A 22,959-nucleotide genomic window follows, 5' to 3' on the forward strand; every position below is an offset into this window, starting at 1 on the left:
GTAATTTCAGCTGATTAACCAGCGGCCATTTAAGAATTTAACGAGAACATCATAAATTGTACGTTTTGCTGCCAACAATGTAAGTAACTGTGTAACTGTTGATACGTGTTCTTGGCCCAGTTTGATGGCGGTAAGGCCGACCTTGTTCTGTCAGGGTTTTATTAATGATGTAAATGTTGGATTTACTGAGCCATGAATTGATAGCTACTTTTTTTTTTGTTGGCGCTGAAAATAATCAGACAATGAGGAAGATATATCGTATCAGTTCTCTGGGATGACCTGCTTTTTGACTGAAACTGACCTCATTGCACATTCTTTCTCGACGGCACATTTGTGCAACCTCAGCTGAGCGTTCATCAGACCTGCCTACCAGCTCAGGAACACACCTGATGGAGTGTGTTTCTTCCAGAGTGAAATAACTCAACATCTATTGGGTTGACTGACCTGAAATTCGTTACAGACATCTGCAGTCCCCAGAGGATGAAGCCTCCTGACTGTGATGGTCCCCCGACTCTTCCTCCAGCTCCTTGAGTTTCATAGCTGTTCTTTGACTAAAACATCTCAAATCAGGTGGAATAAAGTCTGAATGAAAGAATTGTAACAGACTTTTCATCATCAGGTCAAAAGTTCAATTCGTCCAGTACGGACATCTTCAACTATATTTAAGTACCAGTTAGAACATTTTAGCGTGCTGACACAGGAAACTAAGGCGGGGGATCTGGTAACCCGGAGCATGTTGGCATGCTAACATGCACTTAGCTTTTAGAGACATAGTGTTGATGTGTCTAAATCATAGACAGGTCTAAATACAGCTTGACTGACCGCTGGCTTGGTTGTAGTCCTTTTATATAAGTGATAACGCCAGTACATTTAAAATAATATTGCCTACCGTATGTATATATGGGACACAAACTGAAGTACAACACCACTTTGGTTCCGCTCTTCATCAGGTGTGTTTGTCTGTTCTCTTGATTTCAGGGATGAACCAACACTATTCATCACTGTTGGGATTATTCAGTGAGGATCTGTGCTGTGGATTGTTGGTTTAGATTTATTGTTTGTCCTTGTAGCTGTAGATCCATCAAACTTTCAGTGTTGTGGAGTGTGTTCTCATCACAGACACACTGATTTCTGTATTTTCAGGTCAGCTGATTGGACTTCTCCTGACTCGTGTCACAGTTCAGATCCCTGCCGGAGAACAAGCTCTGATGAGGGTCGTTTTTTTCTTCATATATTTCAAGATAGAAATGCTTTCAATAAATTCGAGTGTCTCAACTGACAAATAGCCAATGAAAAAAATTTAATAATAGAATATAATTTTGAATGTAATACCTATTTTCATATGGGTCCCTGCAGCTAAGACACGACTGTGTGTGTTTGTGTGTTCATGTATCATAAAATGTTTTTTTTTTTTTACGTGTTACTGAACACCAAGCAGCGCCTCTCTTAAACTCCTATTTGCAAGCTATATTTTTCTTTGAAAGAGCTTTTAAACTTTAGTTTTGTTCTCTGCTGTCGTTCAATCATTATTGTCATTAACGCAACAACTACAATAATAATCAGCTGATGTCGTACAGGATTTTAACACACAGGTCTCTTGTTTGTGAGCACAATTTCAAATATTTTGCACAAAACAAAAAGTCCTCAGAACTTCTTTCTAAATAACACTTTTGAAGGGGAACTATTTATTTTTTGCAAAGAAATAATAATTCTGAATGCAGGACTTTTAAATTTAACATTGTGGATCTAAGTTTGTCCTTATTTAAACAGGAAATCCTTCACTGGATCTGCGTTTGTAATTAAGTAGAAATAATGACAGTGATTGGTCGGTCAGCTATGTTATGAAAAAAAATAAAAAGAGGTTCTTGACGGCACATTAAAGGTAACCATCCCAAGCCAATACGTTTTCCTCCTTTTGTCCCCCTTACCAAGAACTGCATGTCACCATGGCGATGTCCGTAACAGATCAATTTATTGTTAACAATCACTGTTTTGGTATAGCGTACTTCAGCAAATGGAGTAAAGAAAACACAGATTAAAATAAGGTCTAGCTAACAATTGCAATAAAAAGAAATAAATAGAAAATAATCCAATTAAGGTCTAGTAATTCCATGTTCATATGAATACATAACATCTACAGTATAAGTTAATAAATTGAAGCTACTGTATAAATACATCACCAGCATGCACAATATTGTATTATGGAGAATATTGGAGCAGTTATCATCTTACACTGAAGAAACAGTATAATAGGCAAGTGCATTTTCTTGACCAAGAAACTGAAGACAAAGTAAATTCACAAACCTCAAATCTGCTTTTACAGCTTCCACTTTAACATTGCATGTGCTCTGTCCACAAATTAGAATCAGGTCTGTGGTTCCAGGTGCCGTTTTAAGAGATCTTACCGATTTGTGATGAAGGTGGCGTTAGCTGGAGAATAAGGGTGGACTCGATTTCAATCACATCTTTAGAATTTCATTTTATTTTTGGATCAAATTGTTTCCCACAACCAATAGAAGTTGTTACAGTAACGACAATACTGACAATAAGAATTAGGTGTCCAAAAACAGTTAATTTATTTAATAAAGCACATCAGCACATGAGAGGGACAAGCTGCACTAAGTTTACTTGATGACTTTGTATTTTTAGTTACAGTATGACTGTGTGGCTGAGCTGGACACATACCTGACACAAAGCAAACAAAAACATGTTTTTTTTTTCCCATGTTATCTTCAATAACAGAGACAACCTGCTTTTCACTCGACGATCATGGGCGCGGTGCAACTAAAGATGTCGGCACATGTGAAGTTTTTACGTGATGAAGTTCGACAGCTCTAAAAGCCCGTCTTCATCTCCGCAACCCGTCTGCTCTCTCACTCACTCTCTCTCTCTCTCTCTCTCTGTCGGTTGGTCTGTCTCTCTCTCTCTCTCTCTCTAAGGCCATGACATTCAAGGTTACTCTAATATTCTTGCTGCTCAAGCATTGAAACTGAATTTCTGAATGCTCCACCCCTCACCGAATACAATAAGACAGCTCAGCTTCATTTGCGCGATAAGACCAGTCTCTGCCAGTGTGAAGGTATCGTTACCCAATAGTCACACTGTGATGAATGACATACCTCTTGCTTCTAAAGTGGTATTTTGGCAAATGCTGCGGAGGCTATCAAGGAGGGCTTTCATTCTGTTGTTTATGTTTTTTAATCGTAGGTTATTTCTCAAACTAAAATCTTCCCTCCTACTTTTTTTTCACTTTTAATTTGTGGAAAAATAAAGAACAGCAGCCGACGCGGCCATCGACTAAATTGGCTGCCGATGTTCCACCGCCCCCATCCCACCCTCCCTTTTTTTTTTGTATTTCTAAGAACTTTTGAACTATTATTGTTATTTTGTCATCATTTGTGAGCGCGCGTATTGTGTTGTTTTGGCAGAATGAGGTTTGACTCTTTAGTTGTTGCCCTCTCCTCCCTCGTCGTCCTGCTGGTCGCTCGTCCACAGCGTCAAGTTGTCTCGTAGCAGCTGCATGATGAGAGTGGAGTCTTTGTAGGAGTCCTCGTTGAGGGTGTCCAGCTCGGCGATGGCATCGTCAAACGCGGTCTTGGCCAGGTGGCACGCCTGCTCCGGGGCGTTCTGGATCTCGTAGTAGAAGACGGAGTAGTTGAGAGCCAGGCCCAGGCGGATGGGGTGGGTGGGCTGCATGTGCTCCTTGCTGATCTCGTGGGCCTCGCTGTAGGACTTCTCGGAGGACTCCACCACCGAGGCTCTCTTCTCCCCCGTGGCCACCTCGGCCAGGTAGCGGTAGTAGTCGCCCTTCATCTTCAGGTAGAACACCTTGCTCTCGTGCTGCGTTTCGTTGCAGTTCTTGATCAGGAAGTTGTCGAGGAGGTTGAGCACGTCCTGGCAGACGGTCTCTAGCTCCTTCTCGATCTTTTCCCGGTAGGCCCTCACCATCTCGATCTTCTTCTCGTTACCGTCGGCCGACGTCTTCTGCTCAATGCTGGAGATGACGCGCCAGGATGAACGCCTCGCCCCAACCACGTTCTTATAGGCCACCGAGAGGAGGTTCCTCTCCTCGTTGGATAGCGCCTCATTGAGCTCTGTGACCTACAAAAAAGCGTGAAAGAAAGAATTTGCAGGCATTAGTCTTATCTCACTTCAGATTAAATATGTGAAGATACGTCTCACTAACTTTCACCAGCTGACATTTATAAGTTATAAAACACGCTATAAAGTATAATTATACACAAAAGAAAATGACTGAATTATCCGTGCACGTCAAACAAAATGCTGGAGAACATGAACAAAGAAACAAAAACCAGCTCAAATGCAGCTCCGGACGAACTCAACCAGACCCAAGACAACAGTCACTGCATCCAGCAGAGCAAGCCACACCTCCGGCCCACTGACATCATCCTCTGAGCTGAATGCCGATTGGCCGTCCACAGCTCTGAAAGCAGGTTTTGTTTTGTTTTGACAGGCCTGTGTCTGGCTGGAGGATTTAATCCTTTATACCCCACTGGGACTGTGCAGCAGAGGCATCTTTACAGACCTTTTCTGAGTATAAAGCCTGTTGTTACTTTCTTTTTCAGCACACAGTTTAGTTCCATGAGCAAAGCAAAGCAGGGGGCCCCAGCCAATCACGTGGAACAGCTCTTCACAATGCCTTTACTGAAGGCTATACTGGTCAACATAAAACTACATTAAAACTAAGGTGATTGGGAGGAATTCCTCATATATACATATATTTATGTGTGAAGCACTTGAATTACCTTGTTGTTGAAATGTGCTATACAAATAAACTTGCCTATATTTAGGAAAACTAAAGCTGCTTTTTACTTTATATCTCTGAAAAACACGAAACTATAAATTGGCTTTTGAAAAAAAAGTTAGAGAAAGCCCAGATAAGACTTGCTTTAGTTCACAAGACACATGCAGAGGTCTGATCCATACTGGGAAATTGGTGATACTGGGATAGTACCTTCAGTTAATACCAATAAATTCAGTGACTGTGCTATGACCTAATCTATAACAAAGTGCTTTGCTATTGTAACAACACAACAACTAGCGTCTACAGTAAGCTAGGAGCTCCATAAGTCCATAAGCATAGGAGTGCTAACATGCTAAGAAAGTATGTTAACCATGTTCACAATCTTAGTTTATTGCCATGCTAACATTTGCTAATTACAGTTAAAGCTGATGGGAATGTCAGTAGTTCTGCAGGTACTCGACCATAAAACAAAATATTGCACCAAGTAACATTTTGACCCGCTGATGGCTCAAGATTAAAAAAAAATTCGGATCATCAAAGTAATAATTCATCCTAAGTGGAACATGAATGGGTGTACCAAATTTTATTACAATCCATCTTATGGCTTTAGAAACATTTAGCACAAATCCACAGGTCACCCTCATTTTGGTGCTAGAGGAAAAGTCCGAGGGTTCTTAGGATTCATCAACTGGGGACCATGAATGTACACAACTTTTAGATGTTGAAATATATCATAGGTTAAGTGAACACTTAAACCTGCTTGATGAAATGTCAGAGGCTCACCGATGTTAGTTGGATTCATCCTATGGGGACCATGAAAGTCTGTCCCAACTCTTATGGTAATCCATGCAGAAGCACCTATAATACATAATGTAAACCTCATGTTTGTTATAAAGTATGGCTGGGCCATATTTTCATATTGTAAAATGAGACTAGATTTTGGGATATCATAATATTGTGATATGGCACAATTGTTGTCTTTTACAGGTTTTAAAGGCTGTATTACAGAAAAAGTTATGTCATTTCCTGAACTTACTGTACTGTGCCAACTATTTTATTGTTAACCTTAACCCAATTACTGATGATTTTTTTTTTTTTTAATCAAAAATCTCATTCCTTTAATATTATGTGAAAGCACAAATAGTCATTTATACATTATTGTCACAATATTGAGGTATTTGGTAAAAAAAAGTTATCTTTATATAATTTTCTCCATATCGCCCAGCCCTATGTAAAGGTCAAAGTTCATTCATCAAGCATCAAACAATGTCAACAGGATTCATCCTCTGGGGATCATGACAGTCTGTAGAAAATTGTATGGCAATCCACGCACTAGTGGTCAAGATATTTCTGTCTGAACAAAAGGGGTGAACTGACTCGCGAACAGATCTATGATGCCATCCTTAAAAAAAAAAAGATTTTTCTTTTTTTCTTGTTTCATCACTGGTAAATTTGTTTGATATGTGTCTTCTTCTGACCACCGCAGTGGGGCTGCACACCCCCTGCCAGTGTTAGAAATACACTAATATGTCAGTGTGGAGGATTTTTGATCGCATACTAAGACAACTATTCTCCAGAGGTTGCATCGTCTGATAGTGTACATGCAGCATCCTCAACACATGGTGGAGATTCAGTGTCTTGTTCAAGGACGCAGACACAGTGGGGAGAATAAACCTGTGACCTTCGAGGTGCATCACTGCCAGCCAGCAGCTGTGTCATTCCGCTTTGGTTTGACTGCAGAAACCCACAGTAGCTGCTAATCCCTGTTCCACTTGTTACTACAGTCTGTACTGAAACCAATGTAAGACTAATCATGTGTTCATCTGGCATAAACCCTCAAATGCATTCACACCAAATCTTTCACTGTTATTCATTGCACTCAGTACATAAAGTAGCAGTCAGTGCAGGTCATACTTTAACTGTAAAAGGGAGGGAGTGGAGGGCAAAGAGCAATCTGTGATGCAATCTCCAGTTTCCATGGCGACTGCAAAATCTGCTTTGTTCAGGCGAGCCTTTTCTCAGTATCTCAGTCGGAGATACTGGACACAAACTGCTCTTGGTGAGGATGCCGACATGGCTGATGATATGGTCAGAGCTGCAGCATGGTGGGTGGGGATGAGTGAAAACAGAAAAACCACAGGCGACCTTTTCACTTCAATCACTGCCTCGCAAGTAGCATGTACGGTCTGATGATGGTGACTTGGTTGATTTCCCCAGGTTACTGGAACATATTGATGCTGCCCACAGGATTAACCCTGGGCATTTTGAATATTCCATGAGGCTTACTCTTCAACATCAGGTCAAATTAATAATTGCTCAATTTCTTTTTTTTTTAAAGGCCACAAGATGTTGGATACTGATGTCGTTTTACTGGTCAGTTCATCGATTTGGGCCAAATTTCTCAACAACTGTCGGACGGATTGCCATGAAATTTGGTCCAGACATTTATGGTCCCTGTGCGTGAAGACTTTGCTGATGCAGCCAACAGGTTAACTTATTTGAGTCTCGGTAAAATATGTCCATACATTTTCCATACATTTGGTAGAGACAGTCTATGGTCCCCACAGGATGAATCCCATTGACTGTGGTGATATCCTACCTTTTCCTCTAGTGCCATGTTTGGTTGCGAGTTAAATATATTAACAACTACTGGTTGGACAATTGAGAGATTTTCTACAGATATTCATGGTCCCTGGAAGATAAATTCTTCTGGCTTTGGTGATTCCTTAAATATTTATCTCTTGCCATTATAAGGTCAAAATTCCAGTTCATCTGATTCCTGTTTTTTTTGGCCAAATCCCTGCAAAACTAATGTCGTTCCCATCAGCCTGAGCTGCACTTTGTTTGTGTGATAATTAGTGAATGTTGTCATGCTTAACTAAGATGGTAAACCTGGTGACCAAGATACTTGAGTGTTTGTCAGCCTGTTTCAGTCATTTCATGGCCATTTTCCTCTGCTGCCATTGCAAGACCAAATCATTAACTTGGTCCAAAAGATATTTAGTGGCCAGATTACCATGAAATTTAAACAGGATTTGTGGCTTGTCTGAGCATCACATTGGATACCATTAACTTTATGAAACCAACAATCCAACATTCACGTTTATTTCACACCATGATTTCACACCTGTGCAGAGGTGAGAGAGGAGTAAGGCTTCTTTAATGCGAACTGACCAACACCTAACTATCAATGTCTTCTTGGAGACATGGTCTGAAAATATGTGCTGTTTTCCCTTCCATGGCTGTCTTTTTACTTGGCCTCCCAGTGTAGCCATTGGCAATGACTGTGAACAGATTTCACACATCTTCAGTAAGAGCTCACAGACTCCATAACTCGGCCCTCCAGTGGATCTCTGGAGAAGGCAGACCTTTAAATTCAGTAATCTCACATCCTGTTCGGACCTAGAGGTAAAGCTTGACCTTTTTTTGACACGGCTACACCATCGGTATCCTTCCTTCCTTACTAATGAACAAGGCAGCCTCTACATGGCCACTAGCAGAGCTTTATAGGTTTAAGCTTGTTCACTAAGGAGTGTTCCTACACAAGATGTTGTAAAAATTACGACTGTCATAAATGAAATGACCTCTGTACTGGAAGAGTTTGAAGACAGGCAAACAATAAAATGACATCCACTAAATTACAAGTCCAGGAGAAAGCCCTCCCCCCCCTCTCTCTCTCTCCCACCAGTCCTTCCCGAAGCACTCAGCAGTCTATGCTTCAGCCCATTAAATTACAATTAGTGTAAACGAGTATCTGACCTACAGCAACTGGAACCAGCAAGAGTGGGTCAGCGCTGGAGCAACCGAGTGGTCAGAAAAACAAGGCCCAAAGAACCCATCTGTACAAACATGGCTGCCTTTGTTTCAGAGGGCTGCAGGCTGAGCAGAAAGCCCTGACGGAAGCTGGGTGCGGGGATGACAATAGAGCTCTGTCTACCCATAAAGCTCATCAATCGCGCCTGCTCTCTCGTGACTCATCCTTACACAAGGCAGTCAAACTTCCAAACAACTGAGTGTTAATACAAACAAAGGCCAGGCAGTGCAATCAATAACTTCCTCTTTGACAGCTCTCTGCATGGCCGTTAATATCCCAGCAAGTGTTGCAGGGCTGGGGGACTGTTGGGCCGGAGTACGGGCCGGGTTAGAACTCAATGCCGGCCGCCTTACAGTTCCATTGAAAGGTTACAATCCACATAATGGAGGTTTGCCACGGTCCTTCACTTCCCCCCTTTTTTTTCTTCCTGTTCCACGCTTTCCTTCTGTCTTTCCCTTGCTCATTTGCTCTTGCACCACAGTCTCTCCTAACCTGATGTGACAACCCCCCTGCCGACCCTCTTTGAGGCAGCAGAGCACAAAGACGCTGCGGACTACCTGACGTCACTGCCGCCGTGAATAGGGTTAGCTGGGTTAGCCACAAAGAGCCTGGTGCTAAGAAGTGGGGGTATGTGTGGGTCTCAGAAACGATGGTGGCGAGGGGCTTCGAGCATCTCTTTGTTGCTATGTTACCACATATTACAGCTGATGATGGTATCCAAACATAGGGCACATAAAGGGTCGGACTGAGAAACCGATTTAGGCTACTGGACTTAAATAGAAAGGCCAAACACTAGTTAATGTCAGCCTGGCATCTCTGTTAGTTCAACAAATATGAGGTACATACACTGTGACCAAAAGTGACAGTAAACCGTTACTTCTATTACATGCTGTTACATGTCAGATATTACCGAGTAGGTGGAGGCTTATCAACAAATATAATGGGTGTACAAGTACGAGGTGTTCGGCACACATATTTTCCTGCTTAGCTGTCGGAGGCAGATGTGTTTTGCATCAGAGGTCAAAGGTAAGCTCTGAATTCACTTCTATGACAGCATAAAAAACACAGATCTGATTCATCATGATACTTTTTCGCTGACAGTCCCATCAGGTGAATAAAAACCCATGATGATGTTGGGTTTTCTTTAAACTCCTCGTTTCCAGATTACAGTGTGACGTCACTGCAGACTCACGACATGCTGAGTAATAGCATTACTAACAATGACAATGCTGAGGCTATTTGGAATTGCGTGACCAGTTCATGGTCATAGACCACCAGGGACACAGGCTGACATTTCACAGTTATATTTTCCAGGAACCCAGCTCTTGCCAAAACGTTCCCACTTTCCAGGTCTGTAATAAACCTGTAAACTCATTTAGGGGCATGAAATCCCCAACAAATAACCTGCATCAGAGTGCCAAAGCAATAAAGCAAGAACTTCAACAAACATGAAATGTGGTGTGACTGATAATACGTAACACAATAAACACTTCACCAAAATTAAAACAGGGAAGGAATTTGGAAGCATAATTTGGAAGCAAGAACTACCTACAGATGTGGTTTTCAGTAAATCCCAAAAGTCACTCTGAAAAGGTTAAAGCAGGGTCCTGACCGCACCCGTTTTACCTAGAAAACATTACCATGCTTTGGTCATTGTGTCATTGTCACACCGATTAACAAGCAATTGGATGTACATACGAAATCAGTTCCAAAATATTTAACATCTGCAGACACTGGACATGACCAGAAACTGCTGCCACTTCTTTTTCTCTCATTATCTCATACATGGTATGTGTGATGGTGTTATTGGGGGTGTGTCGCTTCAGGTAGAGGTGAGATGATGAAATATGATACTGGTGGTCATCTAGTCTGTGTAACAGGTTAATATGTATCAAGTCTTATCAGACATAAAGAGGACGGTTTTACAACTCTGGAAAGTCATCACAGAAACAATTGCTTTCTCTATTGTTGAGCAAGGTTGAACTTTCCCCGGATGACCATGCGTTTTACTGCCAGCAGCCCTGTTGGAGCGTTTCTGGAGTGGCCACATTTACAGTTTCACCCAGCAGCTGCATCACCCAAAGGTGACCTGTGGAGTTTTTGACGAGGGTTGGGTTTAAAAAAAAATCTATTTTCCGATTTAAATCGATCTTCACTTGAATAATCTAATATTGATTCTTAAAATTGCGAGACTGATCTTTTAATATGTGCATTTTACAGTCTGCAGCCTTAAACCGTGGATGCACAAAGCTTTAACCATGTTGATCTTAAGTGACCAGCCGCCTCGTGCAACGAGATCTGAGAGGTAACGAAAATGGCGAACGCTGTTCCACCAAATGTACCATCAAGTTTAAATGCTGAATGTTTGGATGCATTTTGAATATAAAAACGTTGAATACAGTAAAGAACAAAAAAAAAAAAAAGCCGTGTGTAATACCCATAACATTCAGACGGCTCGCTGTTGGAGTTTTAACGGCATTACTTGCGACTTACTTGTCTACAGTGCTAAATTCATGTTTATACTCATGAGATGTCTGTGGAAAGCTAAGACTTGTGATTTGAATGGTATAAACCATTTTGAGATACAAATACCCCAGCTAGTACAAAAAAAATAGAGCCTGTCACAACGTTCAGATGCAAAGATATATGCCCTGTTCTTAATGTAAACATTCATATTTTTAATAGTGCACTATGTTAAAGGTTTCCTTGTACAATTTACAGAATCAGTTCTCTGAGATTATGTTTCATATCTAAGTAAAACTGGTTTTGTAACTGAAATATCTTTGACAGAATCGATATGGAGTTGAATCGAATCGGATCGGGACCTTGTGAATCCGAATTGAATTGATTTGGGAAATCAGTGGCAAAACCTAGCCCTATTTTTGGAATACTGCAATTGAACAATATAGTAACAGGTGGCAGTAGTGTAGCAGCAAAGGTAAAGAAAAGGTCTGCTGACAAGTAACCAAAGCATGAGATAAGTTTTTGATTAAATTGAACTTCGCAAATGTGTCATGAGACGGAAAATGTATACACAATATTTGAACATTTTGGTGAATAACACTTTCATGTGTTCACAAGGAAACTCCACTGGCCGTCGTTAATGACATCTTGCCAGTGAGCTGGATTTTAACATGATGTAATAGTACTGCATAGTCACAGCAGGTGCTCCAGAGGTTCCAAGTGAAATGCTCTAACATATGATGTAAAACCGTAGGTGTGTGGGGTGATACCGGGTCAGTAATTATCTACTCAGGAATGGTATAAGTGGGTTTTTTGGTTTTTTTCATCAGAGAAAACGGGAACGTAGTAAAAGCAGGCTGTTCATTTTAAGGGGATGCTTCACACATGACATTAAAAAGCAGCTCCACGGATACTCTCTACTTACATATTCCTATTTAATCTGAACACTACAAATGCAGGTCTGGGTAGATGTGTCGATGAGATTCCTTGCAGCACCGCAAGCGTTAATGTCCTTACGCTCAGTGACGGTGTGCAAGATAAGGTGCTGTGGAATGGCCCATAGTGCTGCAGATGTAAGTAAGGCTCTCAGATGCTGTGAAATGAACCTGATTATAGCGTATGGAGGCGGGAACTGTGGGCGTTTTTTGTAGCGACTTTGTGACTCACCACTGAGTCAAAACTCATTTTGGGCCATCCTGAAAACGTCCCGAGATGACAACAGCTGCATTCATAATTGATCTGAGGTTTAGGAGTACCTGCTTACCTTCCCATTCTGCCCCCACCCCGGGAAAAAAACTACAAAAAGAGGAAGAACTGGAAAACAGGAAGTGGTGACAGACAGAAGACGGACATTTTCTGGGGTTATCACCCTGTTTCCTCGTTCAGCACACTGATTGTAGCTGTGAAATGAAGCTTGCCGTAGGTGTCTAAGAAACAAAAGTCTGGATACATTTTGAGACTATGAATCCCATTGGATCGTGACGATAAGAGTATCTGCTGCGAGATGCACCATCCCACTCCCCCGCAGCCTGGTGGAGCTCTCAACCACTCCCACTTACAACAGCTTTTTCTGTTAACAATATATCCTGAAGCAAAATATAAGAAAAGGAATATAAGAAAAAGACAGCACGAGGATTTGAGGACTCACAATGGGGTAAAAAAATATAATGGATCAAGTCCCTGCCTGCCAACGTACAATATGTTGTTTCCCATAGCAACAGATGAATCAGCTGCTGGAGTGTCAGTCGTCAGAGTGGCAGTGACTACACATCAGCTTTTGGATGATTTTATCACATTACTGCCATTTGAGTGAACTTTATGTAACCATCTCCATGTTTGGTTTATTTCAGTATGTGGTGCGATCCAGTCATTGCATTTACGCTGTATGGATAGTTTCATAACAACAACCTGTCAAAGCCCACAATGAACGATGCTGACCACTCAGTCCCACTCGCACTACAGGAAGTAGATGCTGCACCCACAACATTTGTGTTGAGTCTGCAGGATCCCTCACTGCAGCTACAGATATAGAATGTATTGCTTACAATATAGCTATGATTAAACGTGAGAAAGCAAATGGTCTAACAAATAAACATCTGTTTTTGCTGCTTTATGGCCTCATTTGGTCGGATAATTAGCTGCTCTATCGCGTAGGCTTTGTTCTAATGATGTGAAACATCATTTTTTTGATTGGACAGTAAAAACCTTTATAAGCGTTACACATTAAACATATATATATATACACACACACACACACACACACACACACACACATATACATATATATACATACACATAAGTGTATGGAGCAGTAAATCTGCTAATGCATGAAATGGACTTCCGTGGGAGAATAATGCGTTCACTTCATTAAGTCTGATGGAAGCGTTGGCTCTCTGTGCCATGCACTTCCCAAGACAAAGAAGAAAGCTCTCAAACATGGTGTGTGTGTGTGTGTGTGTGTGTGTGTGTGTGTGTGTGTGTGTGTGTGTGTGTGTGTGTGTGTGTGTGTGTGTGTGTGTGTGTGCGTGTGTGTTCGTGCATTGCATGTGCGTGTGCCCCAAGCACTTAATTCAAACTAATGGATTTAAATCAGCAAATTGTACATTACTGGCTGTGGTAACTTGGTTAAATGTATGTTTATGGAAGTGGAACAGTTCTACAGACCCTGATTGCACAACACTGGCGAACACATACTGTACAAGAGTTGATCAAAAGGTTCAGAGACTGCTGCCATTGCATGCTAACGGAAAGCAGCACCGTGACGTGCACGAAGCACTAACAGTCACGAGTATGTAATCCAAGTTTCAACACAGGCACCAGAGTTACACGTGTTTTTGTGAGCACTAGTACGTCCGCATTTGCAATTTCACCGTTGACCTGAAACTTGAGCAGAGAGTGTACATCAAACTTTGTGTCAAACTCAGGAAATCGGCAACAGAGAGCTTTGAGATGCTTCAGAACGCCTCCGGAGATGAAGCAATGAGCTGGATGAGGTCTTCTGAGGGGAGTTTGCACTTCAAGAAGGGCAAAACTTCACTTTCCAAGACTGAAAGAGGCACATGTGGTTTACTTTGACATTCGCAGTGTTGTGCACCGCGGATTCATCTCGCAGGGTCAGCCCGTCAACACTAAGTTCTACTGTGACGCTCTGAGTATGAGAGAAAACTGTGGCGCGACGGCAGGTCGGTTCTCTAACATGACGACGCCCCTCACACTGTTGGAAAACCACAATTTACTCACCCACAACAACGCAATCGTAGCTCCCGACCACCCCGTACTCACCGGATTTGGCTCCCTGCGATTTTTTTTTTTGGTGCCCAAAAATGTGGACACCAAATGAGATGTGCGCTCTTTGCTGAAGTCCGTGGTGAAATCGCAAATATGCACGTACCAATGGTCACAAACACATGTAACTCAGGTGCTGATGTTCAACAAGCGGTGTAACTGCATGTGCCTCAATGTATTAAAGTGCATCAGATGAACATTTTCAGGACCAAAACTTGAGTTGGACACTTCCCACTTTTGGTGAAATGAATGGAACCTGGTTGGTTGAGAAAAAAAAAATTGAAAGTAAAAAGGAGACAGAGACAAAGAGAGTGACTAAAAAAAAAGGAACTGAAAGCTAACCATCGTTGTATAGTTCCTTTATGTAACCTAATTCAGCGTAACTGTGTGGTTTAGCCGTCATTGTATGCAGGTACAGTTGCAGACTGAGGTCTGTGTGAACAGTGACACTCAGGGATTAACCAAGTGAAAGCGGTCCCATACGAATCAGGGCGAACCCAGAGTTGGACACACGCTCGATAAAAAAAACATCATACCCGGGTTTGTCTGACGTTTAGCTTACAAACAGGCTGCGTTTGATTTTGCAGTTTCAAAAGCTTTAAAGAATAACTTGATGGTAGACAGTTGACAAAACGACAAGCTGGGTTTGTCATTATTGACAGAAAGTTCCAAGCTAAGCAACGGAAAGAGGGAAAGAGAGCCTTCAGCTACATGAGAGATGAAAAGAATGATCACTATTAAAGGTCCCATATTGTACACTTTTCTGGTGTTTTATTTACAGTCTTGATATTCAAAAAAAGTATTGTATCTCAATATAGTTTTACATCTCCTTTCTCAGGAGCGCTACCATGAACAGGCTGTTTTGCGTCTGTGTCTTCAAGGCACATTGAAATCAACGAGCCTCTCTTCTGATTGGCTGCAGCGCGCCCTGGTCAATCACAGGTTTCCTTTGGTCTTGTAGCTTGCTAGCTCCACGACAGAGTGACTGCTCCGTGTTTTCTTCCACATAACAGGTTGGACAGTGGACCATGCTGATGGCAGACATATGACATAAGTGTGAGTTTGTGACATCACAACTCAAAGTCACAGTTGTTGAATACGAGCCGTGCATTTCTCCATATTCTGAGGATTTTGACATATTAACAGTATTTTTATAACACCTAGACCTGCAATTTCATCAAAACAGAAATAAATAGAATTCAGAATTTATACAATATGGGACCTTTAAAACACAAATGTGTCAAATAAGGTCTAATACATTTTATTTCATCTGCTCTGTTAAAACAATATTTCTGTTTTGCCTTTACGCATTGATTTTAATAATGATGAAAGTGAAAAGATCTCGATATTTATTCATCTCCTCATGACAATGTCCATTAATGTGTATGCAAATAAATTACAACATGCAAATATACTGGGAAGCTCTTTTCAGAGAATCTGGTGAAAAACATTCCTCTGACACTAAAAGCATTTTCTCCATTCAAACTGGTTAGACCCGCCTCTTACGAATGACTACGGAGTGTATCAAAGGGCTGCCGCTCTGCGCCCATGTGGATACTATGATGTAATAGCTTCATTAGATATGCATACTGTAGTACAGAGAGCTTTTATACATGAATATTCGATATGCTGTCAAAACGTCCTCAGCAATGATAAACTTAAATACATACACTTCACTGCAGCTGGTATTACTGCATATTATATTGCTATAATTAACAGTATCAGCATGATCATATTGTCTGCAGTTCAGGTCTATATAATACATGATCACCCAGGAGGACTAGCACGAGAACTAGAACCCATAACTGGGACTGTACAGTGGTGTCTGGTCCTTTTAGCATTTAGAGAATCGGTGAGTTAAAGAGGGAGTATGTCAATTGTGTGGCAGTTACTAGAACACTTTACCGCTTTGCAGGTAGGCTATATTTGGTAGTCGGATGTTTCGATTTTCTGCTATCATCTTAATTCTAATCTTAGAAAGGCGGTGGTGAAAACTGAGCTACCAGCAGCCCATCCTTCTTTTTTTGCCGGGCCTGGTTCCTCCCGTCTGAAGCCTCGCTGTCCTCCAGGAGGACGGGTGCAGCGCCACGCTCTGCCATCCTGGTTATTTGGTTTGCGTTGCCACTGGGGCGGTTGCCATGTCTGCAGTGGCATAAGGGATTCCCCTCAAATGATGGGCGAGGCAGCAGACACACCCCGCTGCCCAGTGCTGCAGAGACACTGGCTGGGTGAGGGGCAGCTCTCCCTCTCTCTCTCTCTGACTCGGCATAAATGGGAAGGGGTGGAGCCAGGGCCCCTTCTGCTATTACCACTACAGGCCTGTCTTAGGGAGCAGCCAGCAGGGCCTCCAAACACTGACAGCTTACTTGTTGACTCTTGGGAGCTGAAGCCGACAACGGGGAAGTAACTGCTACTAATCCTGCTTTCTCTACTATTAAAGGGACTGGCCTTGTTAATGAAAGCATAAAGATATTAACCTAAGAACAAGGAAAAGTAGAGAAATATAACCACAAAGCTATACGTCACTTAATATAACAGTAAAACAGAGAGTAAAGGCGAATAGAAATTCTCCTATTTTCACAAAGAAGTCCCTCTCTGAGCCTCTTCAAGGATAGGATGGCCATTCCTTTCAATAAAGTAGCACAGGCCCTGTCGCACAGCGAAGCATCCCCTGACTTCTGCTGTCCATCTGTCCACTCCTCTGTGATCTCACTGTCCGGACAGTCCTGATCCGGAGAGCTGCAGCCTTTGTGAAGCTGTGCTGAAAGGCTGCCTGTGAAATGGTGCACTACGGGTGGGCCTGTGCTGCATCTTGGCAGATGCTGCGGCACGCCTCTGTGTGGGAACCTGCTGGAAGAGGTCGAGGACGCAGGGATGCGGTTTCTACACAGCATTGATTAACACAGTCGCTCCGTCGTGCTCATGGCTGTACAGTTAACACACAAAAAAAAAAAAATCAAAAAAAAAAAAAAAAAAAGGGCAAACGGAGCATTTGCTGCAATATGACAGCTCCGGAGATGATTCTGGAAAGCTGTCCGTCCACCAACACCCACGTCTGGAAGGTGAACAGCTCGGATTTTGTGCGCTGCTTCTGCGCAAATCGATTGCGAGCAACCTTCAGCCAACATTGCTCCTTTTTCTTCTCCAATGCGCCAAATGTGCAGCGATGAGAGGTAACAGCGCCTGTCTGTTCCTGCACATCACGCTAAAGAAAAGTGGCTTTTCACACTGAATCCATGGCTCATTATTTCGTGCAAACCGGAACACGACCATCAGCAGAGCCTACGATGTCACTCTCATCATCATGGTACCACTTAGAGCTCGTCCTCTGCTCCAACACTATGCGCATCTTTCCATGGAATCCTTTTTCATCATGTTTCACGATTAAACTACAATTTGCTCCGCACAGACGATGATTCATCACCTCTTATCGTGATTCCGAGTCTCATTTCCCCTCTCGGTTCTTTTACAACCACAGCAGCCTGGCCGTTTACGAAGGAGCCAGGCGAAAGGCACCGCCCCAAGATCAAACAGTCCGCATTTCACACAGCCACAATCCACCGCAGCAACCCGACGACAAAACGCTCGGATCTACTATAAATCAGTCATCAGAACCGGGCCTCACTAAATCAGCTCCATGTCACCGATACCTCTCATATGTACGGCTGAAATGGGAACATAGGCTGCAGGGGCCTTACAGTCCGGATTCTAAATGATGTAGCCCAAATCTTATCAGAGCAGACCCCGATTACGGCCACGGTTGTGTCTTTCTCATAAATGAAGTCTTTAATCATAACTTTCATACACCAATTTTGTGTGTTTTGTCTGCTGGAGTCAAAATGTGCTCACACACACACACACACACACACACACACACAGTCCCCAGTCTGCGTATTACCGCCCCAAAGCTAGGTTAACTAGCTGTTACACGTTTCTCACACACACACACATATACACACATACACGTCGATGAGGCTATTAGTAATAATAAGACACGAGAAGGAAAAGAGAAAGGTCACCACAGGGGAAGCCTACTTACCGACTTCATGGCAGCTGCCATATCATCATACCTCTCCGCCTGCTCGGCCAGCCGGGCTTTCTGCACCAGTTGCTCGCGGTCGACCATTTTCGAAGTCGTGTGTGTGTGTTGCTGTCCTGCGTGTTTCAGGAGCTGAGAATTAGTAATGTGACTGTTTGACTGCAGAGTTACGATACCGGGTCCGGTCGCTGCAGCTGCTGCCTGCTGTCTGTGTGCCTGCCTGCCTGCCTGCCTGCCTGCCTGCCGACGGGACACCCCTCCCCCTCCGAGCACTTTCCATCGGTTGTGTCACCACCCAAAAAGGCGTGTCCTCACCGAGTGATGCAACGAGGCAGGCAGCCCAGGCACACTGACAGTGCAGCCCAATGCCCTCCACTCAGCCTCTCATACAGTGGAGACATTCAGAGCTGTATGGATCCTTCTATCTCTCTGTTCAAGTACATCTGCAGCTCATCCCACATACTGAGCCTCGCTGCAAACATGCCAACTGCCCGGGGGGGCCAACCCGTGCACCGAGGGCCCCTCCGAAGCACCAGCTGACACAATGAGGGCCGACCTGGTCTTGTGGCTCTTGTATCATAATCTGGTTTATTAGCTTGTTTGGGGAGACAATGCTAAGAAACAGGAAGTGGTGGAAAAAGTATTCAGATCCCTTATAAATGCACCATTACAGCAATGTAAAAGTGCCCCATTACAAGTAAAAGTCCTGTTTGACTATAATGTTAAAGTACAGAAGTATTTGCAGTAAAATGTTGTTGTTGTTTTTTGCCCCTCTGACTGATACATTAGTACATATGACATCATCCATCATCCACCCCCACTTTATCCTGTACAGTCACAGCGAGCTGCAGCCTATAGTTGACTTCAGCCGAAGGTGCATCACAGGGCAGACACAGAAAGAGACACAACCGTTCACACTCACAGTCACACCTGCAAACAATTTCGTAAACAGTCCATTGCTGTAAAGTGCAGCTTGTGCAAGACAGACCTGTTTTTGTCTTGTAGTCATCATTACAGCCACAGTAAAGTAAAAAAGAATTAAGGTAATAACAACCACCGGATTTACACCTACTGCCAATTTATAATCACTGACTAACCTAACACACTGGACCTGTGGGAGGAAGTAACCAGCTCAGGCACAGGAAGAACATGTAGCCTGCACGTAGAAAGGCCCCAGCTGACCAGCTGGTTCAATCCACTAACTTTCCTGCTGCTGACCACTGTACCAACATGCCCTCCTTTACTACAACATGAGATTACTAATACTGAAGCATCAGTGTGTCAGCAGCATGTCACTGGTGTAGCTGCAGCAGGTGTAGCTCGTCTGAACTACTTTATATCCAGTTTTATTAACAGGGATAGCAGATAAATGTCAGCGGTCGTCAGGTCATTACTGGGAGAAGAAAAAACTTTTAAACAAAAGTTCTGATACATAAATCTGTTTCAGTTTTTCGACTTTTTCTCAAATCTTAAATTTGTAGTGAGATAATGGATCAGTTGAACATTTATTGAAATGAAACCATGTGAGAAGTTTAGGGGAAAACATCCCTATTTGACAGCTGAAATCTGTCCGGACGACACACTGCTTTTTGGAAGCGGTCAGGAGCCAAATTTTAAAAGCTTGTTCTATTGTCCGTTGTATCAAATCTTCAACTTTAAAGGAACTAAAGCTGTCAAGTAATGCTGTGGTGAAGAAAGTACAATATTTTCCTCTGAAATGTAATGGAGTGGAAGTATATAGAAGCATCAAATTGAAATACTCAAGCAAAGTACCTCAAAAATGTACTTAGTTACTTCAGTGAATGTACTTAGTTACTCTCCACCACTGGAAACAGGGAAACAAAAAGGGGGTTCAGTTCATGTCTGTGCAGGAGCCTCCTGCTTCTGGTCCCAGTCAACATGGCAACTTCACAAGAAGCCCAACCTGCACTTAAATAAGAACATACAGTATGGCACAGTGTAATGTTCTCATAATATAGACATCTTTCTTCCACAAGTTCCTGTAACTGCATTTTATTTGTTGTTGTTTGTCAAATCTGATACAATAAAAATGCCGTCTTTTTTTGTTTGTTTTTATTACATGATTATGATCTCTATAGATACATTATATTTTTACCAATTATAAAAGTTAAATTTACAATTTCTGTCATTCAAATCAGAATACAAGCTTTATGTATAATTTTTAGGCAAAGAAAACTATTTACTGTCCTCGGGTCTGATTGGCTGAGTCCCCCTTAAAGCCCGTGTAGCTGATAAAGTAGACCAAAAATAAAACAACGTTGCAGTTATGCATTAGAGCAACATTGTTTTTTTTCTTTGCAACATTGTTGCTTGGCAGAGGAGAATCACAGCAGCAGGACTATTGACATTTACAGGCTAAAGATATGCAATTTGTGACATCACTTTTTACTTTTAGTTAAAAATAACAAAACTAAATCATTTTAGAAGTACCTGGTTTGTTTGCATACAGTTATGAACTGTTTATGAGACCCCTTTGATAACTACAGATATGCCATTTCCTAATGTTTCTGCTGATTGCAGTGAACACAAGGCAGGATCATAACAGTGATATGCTGAGTCATTTTATCATGACTCACCGAACACACCCTCCTATCAGGCCATCCTGCTTCCCGGTCTTTTTTTCCCCACTGGATGTTTTTATGAAATCGATCAGACAGCTCAAACTTTGCTCTTGAGCCATCCAGACTGTCACAAGTCATTTAACTTCTGTTTTCATACACAGTGCAGATATTTGTAATTGATGTATGAGTCAACATACCAAACTTAAAACATCCTTTCTCTGATGGTATCTTATTTATGAAAATGTTTGTTTCAGGTGCTGAATGACATCTTCAGTTACAAATACCGACAGTTCAGATCTGACTATTATATTAACGTGAAATATGTGCTAAATATCTTGATTTGAATGAGGCCTAAAATAGCTCAGATGTTTCTACATCTTAATTTGACTGAAATATATGCTTAATTCCAGTTATTTTAAGAGATATTTCTTTATTCTTGATGGCAAAAGTAAAATGGAGAATACTTTTTCCAGTCTGTGTGCATTAACTACTGAGTAAGTCGTGGGTATTTTCAAATCAAACCAGTTTTGGCGTTTTTAAAATGCTTTAAGATGATCCAGATTGTTGTAATTATCAAACTTAAAAATACATATAAGAGAAAAGTTGAATTCTTTAGCAATAAAAAGCACCCTGGCTCATTCAATACACACAGGAGTGTTGCTGCTATGCCTGGTCAGTCTGACCGTTAGCTTTATGTGACCAATATTGGCTAACATGAGCAAAAAATGATATTTCTGTGTGACTGACTTTCTTGAGTTGCTGACTCTACTCGCTACTTTTTCTACTGTTACAGTACTTTTTACTATTATTTTGTGATTGATAATTGTAGTCACACACATGTCAATATTCTACAAGGTGCAGTCGATGAGCTCAACCCTCTAGTGCAGGACTTTTACTTTCAGTATAAATTCATGTTCCTTACATCCCTTGGCCAGTGAGTTCACACAGTAGTGATTAAACCTTTCAGATTGTTCACAGAGTTTTTCTATCTGGTGTGCGGTGGGACTGGATGAATGAATACTGAGGACGCTCTACGGGCACAGCAGACGCACCAGACGTCTACTGGCTGAGCTCGGTTTCACTCCTTTGCTAACTTGAATGAGGATCAAATGTTTCAATCCAGCGGCTCTTCAAGTTTCCAAATGTTATCGAACCTCATGGACCAAATTCTGATTGGGAAATGAATCATTTTGCAATACTAACAACAGCAGTAATGGAGCAGGCTGCAGCCCAGATTATGACATAAGGTGTAAACTGTGTTTTTGTAATTACTCTTTCTGGTGGATGTCAGGAAAAGTTCTGCACTTTAATTTTATTATAAACCAATGAGCTCATTTAATTTTAGAGTTTCATATCAACTAAATGATATTAGTTATATTGTTTTTTTTTTTTTTTTCCTAGTTGGACTTGACTAAGCTAACATTACACATTATCCGTTAGCTTGTTTGTATTGGCTAAACATGTTAAATATATAATTGGAGGGAACTTGGTCAGCTTGAAAAGTAACAGAAAGCAGAAAAAGCTGCTGTAAATCACATTTCAGTCTGACTCACCCCCGTAAATGCTTTTGTCTCCTTTGAACAAATTCAGATGTTGAAGTCACCATATTTGTATTAAGTATGTGCAATCAAGGAAAAATACAAATCAAACTCGTACACCTGTTTTAGAGAATAACAAATGCAGATTCACTAATGTTAACACCTCTCGTCTTACACCAAAAATATATTATATACGAAAAAATAGGAACATTTATTTCATCACATACAAATGATTATTAGGTAGTTACATTTATTTATATGGGGGTTTACAGAACACAAGGAGCACATCATTTATTTCAGATATTCACAAGATATAACATTAATTCATGACTGTTTCTGTTTCCTTGCATTCTCATGGTTTTCAGTGTACAGTACAATTTTTCCCATTTCTATTTGTTTTATCATACATATTTGTAAATTGTGGCACTAAAGTTCTCCTGTTAAAAGATGTTTACTTTCCCCCTCATACTTAC

At 41.7% G+C, this 22,959-nt stretch overlaps 1 protein-coding gene across 1 annotated transcript; it reads right to left on the minus strand.

Moving 5' to 3' along the window:
- Positions 1-1,953: 1,953 nt before the first annotated feature.
- ywhag1 (3-monooxygenase/tryptophan 5-monooxygenase activation protein, gamma polypeptide 1) lies at positions 1,954-18,615 on the minus strand. The gene is made up of 2 exons (XM_069700751.1): positions 18,367-18,615; positions 1,954-4,101 (listed from the first exon to the last, which is right to left on the minus strand). The coding sequence occupies exons 1-2, from the start codon at positions 18,451-18,453 to the stop codon at positions 3,445-3,447; spliced, it is 744 nt and encodes a 247-aa protein (XP_069556852.1). The 5' UTR covers positions 18,454-18,615; the 3' UTR covers positions 1,954-3,444.
- Positions 18,616-22,959: the final 4,344 nt, after the last annotated feature.

Source organism: Brachyistius frenatus, unplaced genomic scaffold (assembly GCF_029030835.1).
Source record: "Brachyistius frenatus isolate BFR_SWC_R1_liver_20210118 unplaced genomic scaffold, ASM2903083v1 Contig_34, whole genome shotgun sequence".
NCBI lineage: Eukaryota > Metazoa > Chordata > Actinopteri > Embiotocidae > Brachyistius > Brachyistius frenatus.

Excerpts from the sequence above, each read along its gene's own strand:
- ywhag1 (XM_069700751.1), bottom strand. The coding sequence starts at position 18,453 with ATGGTCGACCGCGAGCAACTGGTGCAGAAAGCCCGGCTGGCCGAGCAG. Across the intron at positions 4,102-18,366 it reads TGGCAGCTGCCATGAAGTCG|GTCACAGAGCTCAATGAGGC; the intron begins GTAAGTAGGCTT and ends GCTTTTTTGTAG.